This window comes from Sapajus apella, unplaced genomic scaffold, assembly GCF_009761245.1.
Source record: "Sapajus apella isolate SASKATOON/1434 unplaced genomic scaffold, GSC_monkey_1.0 scaffold29, whole genome shotgun sequence".
Lineage (NCBI taxonomy): Eukaryota > Metazoa > Chordata > Mammalia > Primates > Cebidae > Sapajus > Sapajus apella.
In genome coordinates, this window is record NW_022436969.1 from 9,834,839 (window position 1) to 9,850,815 (window position 15,977).

The 15,977-nt window shown below is 36.3% G+C and overlaps 1 protein-coding gene across 1 annotated transcript in view; it reads right to left on the reverse strand.

Annotated features, from left to right (window-relative positions):
* Positions 1–15,977, reverse strand: part of MIB1 (mindbomb E3 ubiquitin protein ligase 1) — a 135,023-nt gene that overhangs the window by 11,062 nt on the left and 107,984 nt on the right. The window contains exons 14-18 of the mRNA XM_032293220.1: positions 13,478–13,564; positions 12,460–12,621; positions 10,546–10,727; positions 7,925–8,117; positions 4,013–4,091 (exon numbers count right to left, since the gene is read on the reverse strand). Coding sequence (XP_032149111.1) covers positions 4,013–4,091; positions 7,925–8,117; positions 10,546–10,727; positions 12,460–12,621; positions 13,478–13,564 — 703 coding nt within the window. The remainder of the gene's footprint in view (positions 1–4,012; positions 4,092–7,924; positions 8,118–10,545; positions 10,728–12,459; positions 12,622–13,477; positions 13,565–15,977) is intronic.

Genomic DNA, 15,977 nt, shown 5'->3' on the forward strand with positions numbered 1-15,977 from the left:
AAAAATGTCAACTAATACTAGAATTATAAGCTTGCTAACACAATAATTTTCTTTTTATTTATTCATTTATTTATTTATTTTTATTTTACTTTAAGCTCTGGGATACATGTGCAAAACGTGCAGGTTTGTTACACAGGTATACGTGTGCCATGGTGGTCTGCTGTACCTATCAACCCGTCATCTAGGTTTTAAACCCTGCATGCATTAGTTATTTGACCTAATGCTCTCTCTCCCCTTGCCTGCCACCCCCTGACATGATAATTTTCTAAAAATATTTTCTATTGTAAATGGCTTTTCTCTAAAATTCCTAAAATACATTAAATAATTCTTTCCTTCTCTTTATCAAATTGATGCAATGTAACAAGGAAATTGCTTAGTGAATATTTTCTTAATATAGCAGTTCAGGAAAAAAATTTTAATTTTCATAATAAACTAATATTTGATTTGCAAACGCTACAAACAATATTTCAGAAGAATGAGTTCCCATTCCAAGAAGAAATATCTAGGCACAACTGTATGTTGTAGGTTAATATGACCTTACATCTAAACTTGTTAATTAATTGTAAAATAACACAAAGCAAATCAACATATTCTTTCTCATTAGTATTTATTATGAAAATATATTCCAGGTTGGATATGGTGGCTCACACTTGTAATCCCAGTACTTTGGGAGGCCAAAGCAGGTGGATCACGAGGTCAGGAGATCAAGACCATTCTGGCTAACATGATGAAACCCCATCTCTACTAAAAATACAAAAAATCTGCCGGGCATAGTGGCATACAACTATAGTCCCAGCTACTCGGGTGGCTGAGACAGTAGAATAACAGCATGAACCTGAAAGGTAGAGGTTGCAGTGAGCTGATACCGCACTACTGCCCTCTAGCCTGGGCAACAGAGCGAGACTCCATCTCCAAAAAAAAAAAAAAAAAATATATATATATATATATATATATATATATATTCTATATTTTAGCCTACATATCAAGTGTCTTGTTCATTTCAAAAATAGGAAAAATAATGGAAATCATGGCAGAATATCCAGGTTATGGCAAACCACTAGATCTGAACAAAGCACAAACCACTGATGTGGACAGAATAGGGCCTACACTCCTAATAGTTTACTATGCCCACAGCTTAATGGAGAACAGTTAGTTACCAAGGCTGACCTCATGCCAAAGCCTAAACATAAATAAATGGGTCTGACGCTTGGTTATACAAGATGCACTAGGTAGGAGCTAACGCTAAGTGGAAATCTGGTTTGGGATTTGTCTTCAATTTGAAGGCAGCATTTTTTCTTAAATGTAAAGGACTAATTACCTAAATACATAATATATAAACACAATTATCTAAAATTAACTGTTAAGTTCAGTTATTATATTGTTTCTATCTTTGCTTCTGTATTCTCTATTTATATTGTTTCTAACTAATCTTTTTTCGGCACCTCCAAAAGGGATGTAATCTCTACTTCCTTTGGCCTGCCAAGGCACTTTCACTGCCTAAAATGACTGTGATGGAGACACCGGACTAACTAGGTATACTCCTTGGGAAAGGAATATATTCCACCTCAGTTTCATCTCCCTTAGCAAATAAATGTTTAAGAGCATGTCTATAAAATCGAGAAAATCATCTACTTCTTACGATTGTTCTAAAAATAAGTGAGGAAACACTCAAAAGGAGATTAAAATTCCTGGTACAGAGTTAAGAGCTCAATAAAAGTTGCTCGTTGCTCTTGTTATTAAAGACATTTTAAAGCAAAGACTGTTTTTTCTCTTCAAGGGATGCTATCTAGAGGCACTCAGCATGGTCCAATGTTTGACGCACCATCACAGGCTTTCCTACAACACAGCGTCTGACAAAACTAGGCTGTCCCAAACCCTGGTATTGTTTACCTTAATATTGTATATCAAGAAGGTAGGGAAAGCACCAATATCTGCACGTGGCATGTACCCAGGCAGACTTCAAGGGATTCATGCTGTGAGACCTAAAGTTCTTGTGAGGTTGTCTAAAACTAAAAAAAAAGCATCAGCATGGCCTATGGTGTTTCCATGACTGCTAAATGTATCCATGACAGGATAAAGCATGCTCTCCTTTCAAAGCAGAATATCGTCGTGAAAATGCTGAAGGCACATGCACAGAGTCAGAAAGCTAAATTTAAAACTGAAGCTTTTTGAATTAAAAAAAAAAAAAAAGGAACAAAGGCCATGTAAAAAAATTCTGAAAGCTCCTGGGGAAAATATTATATTAAGGCTTAGGATCTGTGTTATCAATTGATAATTATAATCATTTTTCAACTTTCATGTAGGTATCACTTTGGTGAATGATAGAAGTCAGCAAATTATACCTGAGGGCCAAATCTGACCTGTCATCTGTTTTTATAAAACCAGTTTTATTGAACACAATTAGGCCCATTATTTACAAATTCTCCATAGTTGTTTTTGCACTACAGTACAGAGTAGAGCAGTGGGAAAGAGTTGATTGGTTACTACTGAAACCATATGGCCTATAAAGCCAAAAATATTTACTATTTCACCCTTTACAAAAAAAGTCTGCCAACCTCTGACCTAAGAAAACTTAAGTAACCTGAGTCCTTTTTACTTAAGACAGAGAATTCTCTATGTGCCCTTTTTATAGTAGTGGGTAATCACCATTAGACCACTCTTTGGCAATAAAAACAGTCACTTTAGGCAAAATGTTACAGAAGAAAACCTTTACCCCCTTCTTTAGTTAACCAGTTGCCTATCGGAATTTTTTTTTTTTTTTTTTGAAATGGAGGCTCATTCTGTCACCCAGACTGGAGTGCAGTGGCGTGATCTCAGCTCACTGAAAGCCTCCTCCTCACAGGTTCAAGCGATTCTCCTGCCTCAGCCTCCCGGCTGGCTGGGATTATAGGCATGCGCCACCATGCCTGGCTATATTTTGTATTTTTAGTAGAGACAGGGTTTCACCACGTTTGTCAGGCTGGTCTCGAACTCCGGACCTCAAGTGATCCACCCACGTGAGCCTCCAAAGTATTGGGATTACAGGCATGAGCCACTGCACTCAGCCCCTATTGTAATTTTAAAAAACATCAAAGCAGGCCAGGCACAGTGGCTCATATCTGTAATCCCAGCACTTTGGGAGGCCTTAGGCAAGCGGATCACTTGAGGCCAGAAGTTTCAGACCATCCTGGCCAACACTGCGAAACGCTGTCTCTACTAAAAATACAAAAATTAGCTGGGCGTGGTGGCAAACACCTGTAATCTCAGCTACTCGGGAGGCTCAGACACAAGGATCACTTGAATCAGGGAGATGGAGGTTGCAGTGAGCCGACTGTGCCACTACACTCCAGCCTGGGTGACAGAGCCAGACTCTGAAAAGAAAAAAAAAAATCCTTCATTGACAAAATGAAGAAAAGCAAAGGGAAGAGGAGAATATTTAATAGTGTATGAACTGGAAAAGAACAAGGACGATATAAAAAGCAAAGGCCTTCAAGAGAATATGTTTAAAAGAATCTTTAAAACATCTTTTACATTTTAATGCTGCCCTCACAAAGAAAAGATTTCTAAAAGCTCTCTTGACATAAAATCTTACAGAAGGCCAGAAATTACAGCACCAGAAATGATTGCTGTTGGTTCTTCTGCAGTGAGGAAAGCATGCAGGAGAGGCAGTATTAAGGTGAAGACAAATGAAGATGTGCTAATTTATATGTGAACGAAGACTAGATTAAGTGTTTTGATATTCATTTTTCAAAATAAATTTATGTAAGTGTGGAAAAAGACTCTTTTGTGCAATACAACTGAAATCAAAATCCAAGGTGGTAAAACACAGCTTATTCAGTCTTCCCTAATGCTCAGACACATGGAAAGAAACAGCTGACATTCTAGTACAGAGAAAGAAATAGAAGGTACTCAAGGCCCATCAACTTTTTTGTGACTTATCCAAAATCAAAAGCAAAAACCCCTCACAAACATAATTTTTGTTTCATTTTCTATTTTTATAATAATACTGAGGAACTCTGCATTGGCTACTTACTCTCACAAGCACACATGTGGCCGCAGGGTTGAAAAAGAACAGCCGCTTTCTTGTCAGAGCAAACCACACATTCTTCAATCTAAAGAAAAAGCAGTTACAGCACAGAGTGACCATCTATGGATAAATCTAGTAACTCTAACAGGTTCATTTATATCCAAATGTATTTCCTCCATTAGAAAACACTTGAGGCACAGAGAAATTTAACACATACTTCTCCCGCCCTCCCCCCTCTACTTTCCTGGTTACTCATTTTCACATCTTTACATACCCTGCTTAACAGGCACTAATTTCTAGTCTACATTCATCTCACTATCCGTCCTAAAATATAGAATAGAAGAAACTCCATGTCCTCTGAGGAAGGCTCTGGAGGCTTTAATTTTTTTTCCCCATAAAAACTACTTTTGAGGGGGAACTAAAAAGACAATGAACAAATAAAGTAGTAAAATAAGAAATGACTAAAAGAAGACAGATTTCTAATATTAATAAAAATCTAGCTAGATCAGCCAAATTGCTAAAATCCAACAGGGATTTTTCCGTTTACCCACATTTAAAGAACTATACCTAAAAGTGCCCTTTTCCAGAACTTGGTCAATTGCCAAGCTACCTGAAGTCCACAGCTTTGGGCTATTCTTTCTCCCTGATCTCTAGCAAGACTTCCACAGCCTATTCATAATCTCCCTCACTTTCAATCTCCTCTTCACGTCCACTTAATCTGAGCTTGGGGGTTTTAACTATTAACCACCTTGGCTCTGGCTTCCTGTATCCCCACCCCATCACCCCTGGCTACACATCTGTCTTTCAACTATTCTCCCTTCTAACACGCAGTCACATTTAGCCATCTCTTGTCACTTAATATTACCGTTCAAAAATGGTAACTACCACTCACCTATAGCATCAACCAAACAACCAAATACTGCATGCACACATGCTCTCTTTCTCTCTATGGACTTTCCCAACTTACATCTCAGTATGCACACAGAATTTATGTTAAGTATGCTAACAGTGGAAAGCATAAGACATGGTTGATCAAGACACTGACATTCCTGGATTCAAAATCTACCTCCAACACCAACAAATTACCCAACATTGTTGAGCTACAACATTATTTATCTAAACAATAAAGAATAATCCTTCACAGGGTGATAAAGAGTAAATCAGACATGTATAAAGTATTTAGTTCAATATGTAACATATAAAATCAGTGCTTAATACATAATAATCTCCTTTCTATATAATAATGTGTTGGTTTTTAAAATGATTTCCATTGCATTTTTTTGTCTGAATTGTCTCCTAAGAGTTTAAAATAATAAACTGATCTAACAAGCATATCTGTACTTATTCTCCTATTATAAAAAAAAAAATTGTAGCCATACCTTTCCCCCCTGAATTATTTCCTCAGGTTACACTTCCAGGAGTGGAATTACTAAACCAAAGCATATTGTGTAATGTTTGTGCATAGAGCTGGGTTGGCCTCCTAGCCTCCAGCAGTGTTTAAAGAGTGCCTGTTTGCCACTTTCCTTGCTAACATTTTTTAAAATGCATTTTTGCTATTTCAACAGAAATAGTTCATGTTAATTCAATTAATTTATTTGTATTTCTCTAACAGAAAAGGATCCCATGCTTGTTTATACCTCCCTCCAAATACCGTAATTTGTAATTCTTCAATGAAGATGTACACTGTCCTTTACACCACTTGGGGTCACTATTTCTTCGTAGTCAAAGGCTCTATAACCAACCTGGCAAATCTGTTAGGTGGGTATATCAATAGTTTCTACTTTTCTTCAGGTTTAAAACTTTTATAATTTAAAAATAAAATTGCAAGCCTATTAATTCTTGGAATAACTATATTTAAAAGGTCTGAAAAAGATGACAGCATATTCTTTCCTTTCTCCTCCTCTCTTCCATCAACTATCCCTTGCAGACATCGTTCTTAATTTTGTCTATGCATGGTAACACTGTGAAAAGAAAGGGGCCTTAAGAATCAAGAGACCTGCATTCAAGAACCAGCTGTCAGTGCACTTCTTTGAGCTGCAGCTTTGATAAGAATAATTTCATAGCTGAGACTCTGCTTTTCACAACCTAAGGCTGTGAATTCCTACTCAGTTTATAACTCTCTTATAGCACCTATGACACCCAATATAGCAAAGTAGCTTACATATAAATCATAGTTTACCAACAGATTACAAATTTTTTGCAGGTAATAATTATATACATCTTTGTCTTGACTATAAAACAGATGTTCAATAAAGGTTTGTTGAAACAGGACTTAATCTAACAAAAAGTTTCAAACACAATGGCAGAATACACAGATCAATCTAAAAAAAAAAGAATGGTTTAAATCTTTGTTCTTCTTTTGTATTCTTCCCCAAACTACAACTTTGTAAGAAGATACCTAAAGCAAATTGTAAATGCCAAACAGAATGATCCACAATAATTTATTAAGCAGGGTTAACACCTATGTAATACAAATGAAATGCTAATACAGTGCCTGGCACACAATAAATGCTATTAGTTCATCCTTCTCACATTTATGAACTGATCAAGCAGCTACTTAATACAAATGAAATGCCAACACAGTGGCACACAATAAGTGCTACTAGTTCACCTTTCTCACATTGATGAATTAATCAAGCAGCCATATACATACAAGCACTCCAGTATTTCCTACCAAAAATAACTTTCTTGTGCTTTTTCTTATGCCAAAAATTCTACTAAAGATACATTAATCTGGATCATAAAAACCATCCAGGCTTAGAAGGTTGAAAATGAAGCACTGGTAAGGCAACACCTTTTAAGTCACTGCCAGCTAATTCATTATGAGAATTACTATCAGCTCCTTTCTGATTAATGATGGTTAATGAATAGCTTAAGAAAAAATAAACTGCGAGACAGAAATAAAGATTAAAAAGAGTATAAACTCCCTGAGTTTTTACTTCAAATCCAACATACTCTTTGGTTTAAACTATTCACCTCGAGAAACACTTGTAAGAAACTCAAATCTCACTTTATATGTAACACACACACACATTTGAGTACTGAAAAACTAAAAAATAAACGATTTCAGCAAACCAAAATTAGTAATATGGTACAGTTATAATAAAGCACTAAGGTACCCGGAAAATAATAAAACTCAGAAAAGAACTATACTTTTCAAAAAGGAAAAGGAGTCAGGAGAGAGAAAAAGTTCAGAGTAGGTAATAGATTTTGGCCATCACTAGTTATAGGAAGACAAGACTTTATTTGCCTCCAGATGGGACACAATGTGAAGTGCATGGCATCAGCTGTGAAGCTTTCTTGCCAAAAACGTTAAGCTGACCCTAATCAAACCATTACATCTAACTTCCAACTTACAGGAAACACAGAAGATAGAGAGCAAGTTAAACAACACCATGACAAAACAATCAAACAAATCTAGAATGTGTGACATTCCAACAAAAAAATGAATTAAGTCTTTTACAAACATGAATGCAAAGCAGTTTGTGCACTCCAAAGAAAGTGCAACATATAGGACACTAAATCTAAAGTAGAATTAAATGTATCCTTAGGTTATAGGGAGCTTTGAAAGCAAAATGATAGATAATTTTAACTTTGCATACACTTTTGATATAATGAAGAAAACACATTAAGAGCTAAACAAAATTTCGGCAGTAAAAATGGTATATCAATAAACTCAGATAATAATGAACTTAGCAAATCAGTACATTAATAAGCAAGATTGTAAACCAGCAATAAATTAAGAAATTCTGAACTGAGCTCCTGATAAATGCAGCAATTACACATTCCTATAATTAAATTATTATTTGGAAGAGCAAAGTTATACAAACCCATGATGTCACATAATCTTATTTATCATTAATTCTAGTCTTAAAGAACTTCATAAAATGACAAAATACTATATTAAATATATCTTACCTTTGTCCTGGATTGAACCTGTTCTTTACAGATGAGGCATTTCTTTACTCGTGGAGAACATAAAGAACATGTAGCAATATGTCCACATGGGCCAAAAAGAGTATCTCTCTTCATATCTGAGCACACCATACACTCTTCTAAGGTTTCAGAATCATTACTAATCATAGAAGGACTCCGAGAACCCACTTGACCACTAATAAAAGAAAATATTTCAAATCAAGCCGAACATATCACAAATTCACTAATTAAAATGTTTAAAAATACACCTGGAGCATCATTAGTATACACAAAAACCAGTCATATTTAAAAAATTAAGCTTTAACATCTGTATGTAAAACATTGTATTTTTCTGTTTATATACATCTCTGCTCCTTAGGTACTTCTAAAACACTTCAAACTTCAAGTTGAACACTCACCCACCCAATGGAAAAGGATGAATCTTCTAACAGAGAAATAAAAAACAGCAATAAAAAAATAGCTCAGCATAAACAAAAGTTTGCTCAGAACCTGTTCTATCTATGTAGAACCAGCAGAGGAAGATATAGGAAAAAAACACAAATCATAACTAGCCCCCATGTTAGTTATCCTAACTAAAGACAGAACAAAGCATTAGAGTCCACAACAGATAGGGTACACTGGAAAATATGACACTTCAGCTGCTATTTTGACATTTTTCTTCAAGTGTATCCTTAAGGAGCATAAAATTATATTATGGAAAGACAGAATGCATCTGTAAACATATAGATACAAGGCACAGAAATACATATGACCACCTACAGCTACAGGAAAGGGATGCCCTGTTTCTACCACAATCTTCAGAAACTCATGAACACATACACACATGAACACACACACATGTACACAAAGAGGGTCCATCTTAGACCCTATTGTTTAAAAGTTATTACTGCAGTTATTATGGTACCTTGTATCTTTATACTTACAGACACATTCTTTTTTGGAAAAAAAAAAAAAAAAAAAGATGGAGTTTGGCTCTTGTTGCCCAGGCTGGAGTGCAGTGGCACAGTCTCAGCTCACTGCAACCTCTGCCTCCTGGGTTTAAGCGATTCTCCTGCCTCAGCCTCCCAAGTAGCTGGGATTACAGGCATGTGCCAGGCTAATTTTTGTATTTTTAGTAGAGATTGGTTTTCACCATGTTAGTCAGGCTGGTCTCCAACTCCTGACCTCAGATAATCCACCTTCCTCAGCCTCCCAAAGTGCTGGCATTACAGGCATGAGCCACTGCACCCAGCCAATGCATTCTCTTTTTGTAATAGAATTTCATGTTCCTTAAGAATACACTTAAAGAAATGTATATACCTCACAATATTAACTTCACCTATAACACAGTTCTATGCACAGTTTCCAAAAAGATGGCATTTCATCACTACACACAAATTATAAGAGGGCCAAGGAACACAAAGGTTAAGGAACAGCTACTGAAATGTTCAGTGACAAGAACCAGGTATAAAGGGCAACAATAGCTGCACAGCACTGTTCAGGTAAAAAAGCAATTTTGTACGTCCATAAAATCTCATAAGGAAATTAGTTATGTCATAAATAATAATTAAAATCACTGACATATCTTATGTTCAAAAAGAGACAAATGTGAAATGATCATCTTCAGAGAAAACTCCATCAGGAATTGGTTCATTCATTTGTTTATTCTGTCAATTCTCCATTGACACTTACTGAGTGCACCTGTCAGGCACTGACCAGGGTACTAGATTTATTACAGGGTTTGTGTGAGATATACCCTATTCATGGAGTGTAAGTTGCCTCTCTTAGGAAGACTCTATTAAAATTTTAAATATAGAGCCAGGCACAGTGGCATATGCATATAGGCCTAGTTATTTGGGAGGATGAAGCAGCAGGATCACTTGAGCGCAGGAGTTAAAGTCCAGCCTGGGCAACCCAGCGAGACCTATCTTTAAAAAAATAATAATAGGGCCGGGCGCGGTGGCTCAAGCCTGTAATCCCAGCACTTTGGGAGGCCGAGGTGGGTGAATCACGAGGTCAAGAGATCGAGACCATCCTAGTCAACATGGTGAAACCCCGTCTCTACTAAAAGTACAAAACATTAGCTGGGCATGGTGGCGCGTGCCTGTAATCCCAGCTACTCAGGAGGCTGAGGCAGGAGAATTGGCTGAACCCAGGAGGCGGAGGTTGCGGTGAGCCGAGATTGCGCCATTGCACTCCAGCCTGGGCAACAAGAGCGAAACTCCGTCTCAAAAAAAAAAAAATAATAATAATAATAATAAAATAAAAAGTCAATACAATTTAAAATACATAAAACATTGATAAAGCAATTTTACTAGAAGACATTTTCTTATCAATTCCTCTAATACATGGAAGTACTGCAAGATCAGACTAGTTTAGAAAAGTTTCTTGGAACTTAAGTATGGAGCATTGCACTTAATGCGGGGAATATGGCGTAAAATAAGACATATGCTGCCTGCAGAAAAATTTTCAAGGAAGAAAAATTTCAGGGAAGAAAGGGTAAACACAAAGATATAGGAAAAGCAAGGATAAAGACATTTTCAAGTAGGCACATCCTCCATTATGAAACCACATGATACTTTCTGTACAGAATATTAAGTTTTATGATAATAAATAATACCAACCTGACTTTTTCCTTATGACACTTTGCTAGTGCTTTGCAGAGATTTGGATCAGGACAGAGATCAAGTGGTGATTGACCCTTCTTATTTCGAATGCTCAAGTCAGCGCCATTGGCTGCCAAGAAACAGGCAATAGATGCTGCACTCTTCTTTTCTGCCCCTTGGGTACCAAGTCCCATTATTAACTGAAATAAAATAAAAAGAGTCATGATTTTCCCTCTAGGAATCTGCCATCAATTCTTACCATCGTGTGTGTGTGTGTGTGCGTGTGGCAGATATTTATGTGGTCCAGTCCTAATGTTCCGTCCCCACTGCTCTACCGCTGGTTTTCTCAAGCATACAGACAAGTATGCTTCCTCCAGCTGTAGAGGTGGACCAAATATGGCCCAAACCAGTCAGATATCTCTACTTTACCTATATGACTAGTACTGGAATGGACACCTAACCCAAATCAAGTCAATTAAAGCCAATGGAACTCAAAAGTGGGACTTCTGATTAAGATACTGAAGAAACACTGCTCTCTTTCCTAATTAATTTGGCCCTGGAGCTGCTAGCAATCAACTTAAAATAAGGATAGGAGAGACAACTGAGAAAAGAACCAATAACTAGGAATTGAGCCAAGATATGGAAAATATGACAAAATAGGTTCTGATGTTATTATCTTTTATGAAAATAATTGCAGTAATTGTTAACATTTATTGAGTATCTAAAATGGATCAAGTATTATTTTACACACTTTCAATGATCTTTACAACACCTTATGGAGGTAAGTGCTCTCCTCTTCCCATTTTAAAATGAGATAAAAGGAGGCACACAAGAGTTAAGAGAATTTACCCATGGTCATAAATAAGGCAGCAGTTCTCAAACACTTTGGTCTCAGAACCTTTTTACCCTCTTAAAAATGACTCCAGGATTCATATGGAAAGGTGAAGGACTTAGAATAACCAAATAACTTTGAAAAACAAGAAAACTGGACTTACACTACCTGACTTCAACACATTTTATGCAGACAGTAATCAAGACTGGGGCTGGCATCACATAGCTAAAAACAAAGACCAACAGAACAGAATACATGATCCAGAAAGAGATCTTCACTATACAGTTAACTGATTTTGGATAAAAGTATACTGGCAATTTGGTAGAAAAAGAAAGTCTTTTCAACTAATGGTACTGGAACAACTGAATATCCACAAGTAAACGAACCTGGATCCATACATCACATTATATAAAAATTAACTCAAAAAGAATCATAGACCTAAACGTAACAGCTAAAGTTTTATAAACTTCTAGTACAAAACATAAAAATAAACCTTAGTGATCTTCGGTTTCGCAAAGATTTCTCAGACAGAACACACAAACACAAACAAATGAAAGAAAAACTTGATAAATTAGACTTCCTCACAATTAAAAAAAACTGACTCGTCCAAATCACTGTTAAAGGAATGAAAAGACAAATCTCCTATAGACTGGGAGAAATTATGTGCATATCACATATAAAGAATTTGTATTCCGATTACATAAAGAACTCTCAAAACTCAGTAATAAAAAAACAAACAGCACAACAGAATAATGAACAAAAGATATGAGCAGACACTTCATAAAATACATGTGGTGACAAGCAAATGAAAAGATGCTCAATATCAAAAGTCATTAGGGAAATGCAAATTAAACCACAATAAGATACCACTACATATCTATTTGAATGGCTGAAGTTAAAAAGAACTGAACAACTTTTGGTAAAAATGTGGAACAATAGGTTAGTTAGAATTGACTAGAACTCAGTTCATAAACTAAATTTCTAAGTACATAGCCCTGATAAAATATTTTATCCAATACAGATTAGATTACCAGTAAATATAAGATCTTACATAAAAAGATCCTTCCACTAGTAATGAATGAAAGATGATCTTTACCCACCGTGTTTTTGGATGGCTCCCACGCAGCATCCACCTTCCCCACATCTTGCATATCTTGGAGCTGACGCAGCTGAGACAAAGTGTGATGCCTTAGAGCTTCATGCAAAGGAGTATCCCCATCCTTATCCTGAATATCAAGCTTGGCACCTGCACGGACCAAAAGCTAAAAGAGAAAGATGTCTCATTTTGGTAAAGTGTCTACATCCATAAGAATCTTCAGCATATCTAAAGTAACAGTGAGGGCACCTTGGACCTATTGAAGAAGTTACCACTGAAGGTAATCATTTTTATGCTTTTGCCTTCTACTCTTCCAACCCTGTGGCTCCTTACAAAGAGTGATTCCTGGTTATTTAAATATATTGAATTAGAGAAAATAAAAATAAATGAGAATCGATATGTTGCTTAATTCATCTAATCTAACATGATGGTAACAGGGAGATATTTAAGGCTTTATTTCTCTTTTTAACTGTAGATGTATAACTTGAGATATTTTTAAGCATTTATGCCAGATCAAATCATGATGTTCAAAATTCTTCTACTATGTAAACAAATAAGCAAATGTTATTGTTGATTCCATCCTGTTTTGGTCAATTTTCTCCAAACGTATGGCCATGAGGAAAGCCACAGAGGATAGCAAGAGGAATTTCAAATAACAATAGATGTGAACAATGTTTGCTAAACTACAACCTCTTAGATAAAAATGCATAGTTGACATATTTTAATAGATTACTTAAACAGTAAATAAGTGTTTATTACAACTTTGCTTATGGTGCTTTAACAATTTTCATAATCCTTTCTACGATATTTATTGAAGAGCTTTAGAAAAGTACCATCTATAGAAGTCAATCTCAAGCATATAGTCTTACCTGCCTTGGCAAATCACATTGCATTTAGATTTACTTACATCTAACTATGCCATTTGAGACATTTAACACTGTATCATTTCAATTTTCAGGAAGTTCTAAAAATCTGTATGGTTAAAACATAATTGTAAGCTAAAACATATGTCAATACTTTACCCTAACAATTTGGGTATGCTGTCGTTCAACAGCAAGGTGTAGGGCGGTTTGTTGGTTCACATTCTGGATATCCAGGTTCGCATTACCCTGAACAAGAAGAACAAATTTTAAATGGTTAATTGACAACAGTAATGAACACAAAAACTATAAATATTCATAAGGAATAAATAACACCAGACACTGCTGGCTACTTTCTCCTTCAGCTGCTGCAATGTTATTCTCACGTGGTAACAGTTGCTGCCGAAGTAGAAAACATGGATGGGGCAGCAAACTTTCTGAAGTAAAATAGCAAGTTTTAAAAATCATTTTTATTATGGTAATTCCATCTAAGAACAGTCAAAAAGAACAAAGCACAGTGGAGATCAAACACAGCTCTCTTACAATCTCCACTATAAAGCAATGGAGATAATCAACTCCTTTGAACTGTAAATATTTCCTGAAAAGTTATATTAACATGTCTTCATATTGGATTTAGATTTATTTTAATGACCTAATAAGTCACTTCCCCTTGCTGCATATTTGAGCTCTTCCTCACTCTGTGAAAAGAAACTCTGCTTGACGTGACAAGGCAATGCTTAATTAGTACATAAAATTACGTACTAAAGTAAGCAGAAAGTCCTACCCGATCCTAGGACAGCCAAAGGACCATATGAGAACAGCTGAACCCTAATGAAGAAAGGGACTAAGGAGCAAAACAACTGCACTTGGGAGTCAGGGGACTTCGGTCGAAGCTCTATCATCTATTTTCTCGGCTCCAAAATGGTGACAGTTACAACCTGTTGCACAGGGAAATAACATATAAAACTGCCTAGCAAATGTCTAGCATAATTTTAAAAAATGAGATCAAGGGCCAGGCGCGGTGGCTCACACCTATAATCCCAGCATTTTGGAAGACCAAGGAAGGTGGATCACCCAGAGGTCAGGACCAATATGGAGAAACCCCATCTCTACTAAAAATACAAAATTAGCCGGGCATGGTGGTGCATGTCTGCAATCCCAGCTACTTGGAAGGCTGAGGCAGGAGAATCACTTGAACTTGGGAGGCAGAAGTTTCGGTGAGCCGATACTGCGCCATTGCACTCCAGCCTGGGCAACAAGAGTGAAACTCCATCTCAAAAAAAAAAAAAAAAAAATCAAGAAAACAGCTGAAGATTCAAAAGATAAACTTTGATCATTTTGTTTAGGTCTTAGAACCACACATGCCCTCTGATTACAACTCTGATCCCAGGGGCTATCTAGTGAAGCTGAAACTTTGGTAATGTTATGTCATATTCTCCAAGATAGGAATGTCTCATTTGTTTTTATTATGTTTCTTTGAACTGTGATCAGAGGCACCTGATTTCAGATTTATTTATTTATTTATTTATTTTTATTTTTATTTTTTTTTTTTTTTTGAGACAGGGTCTCACTCTGTCACCTAGGCTGTTGTGCAGTGGCACATAACTCATTGCAGCTTCAAACTCCTGGGCTTAAGGAATCCTCCCGCCTTAGCCTCCCGAATATCAGCTTAATTTTTTTATCATGTCTATTTCTCATATAAATGTGAACAGTGGGGATTTTCTTTAAGTTACCTGAGTTTTCCCATCATTTACATTTCACTAAGTAGTAATTCACTGCATGGGTGCACCACAATTTGTACAATTTGTTTATCCCGGCACTAGTTAATGAATATTTGGCTTTGCTTCCAGTATAGGGCTGTTATAAACAATGCTACTACAAACATTTAGTACAAATATTTGCTTGGAAAGGTATCTTAAGTTCTCTTGGGTACATACCTAGAAGTGGGATAGCTGAGTCACATGGTAAATATATGTCTAATTTTGTAAGAAACCACTAATTTGTTTTTCAAAGCTGCTTTAAAAAAACGCCAGCAATGTACATGAATTATAATTGTTCCACAACCTAACCAATACTTGGTTTTACTGGTCTTTTAATTTTAGTCATTCTAGTGGGCGATTGGTGGTAACTAGTTGTGGCTGTAATTTCTATTTCCTTAATCACCAATAATGCTTTCATTTGCCTGTTTGCTAACTGTGTATCTCCTTTAATAAGGTGGATGTTTAAATCTTTTGCCCATTTTTAAGAGTCCATTTATTTATTTATTTATTTATTTATTTATTTATTTAGAGACAGTTTCTCACTCCCTCTCTGCCTGAGCTGGAAAGCAGTGGCATGATATCAGCTCACTACCTCCTCTACTTCCCAGGTTCAAGCAATTATCCTGCCTCAGCTTCCCGAGTAGTTGGGGACTACAGGCACGTGCACCATGCCCAGCTAATTTTTATATTTTTAGTAGAGATGAAGTTTCACAATGTTGGCCAGGCTGGTCTCAAACTCCCGACCTCAAGTGACCCACCCATCTCAGCCTCCCAAAGTGCTGGGATTATAGGCGTGAGCCACCGCATCCAGCCAATCCTTTTATTAAATTATGACATTTCTGGATTCCAGTCCTTTGTCAAATATGTTTTCCCTACTGTGGCTTTCCTATTCATTTTCTTAA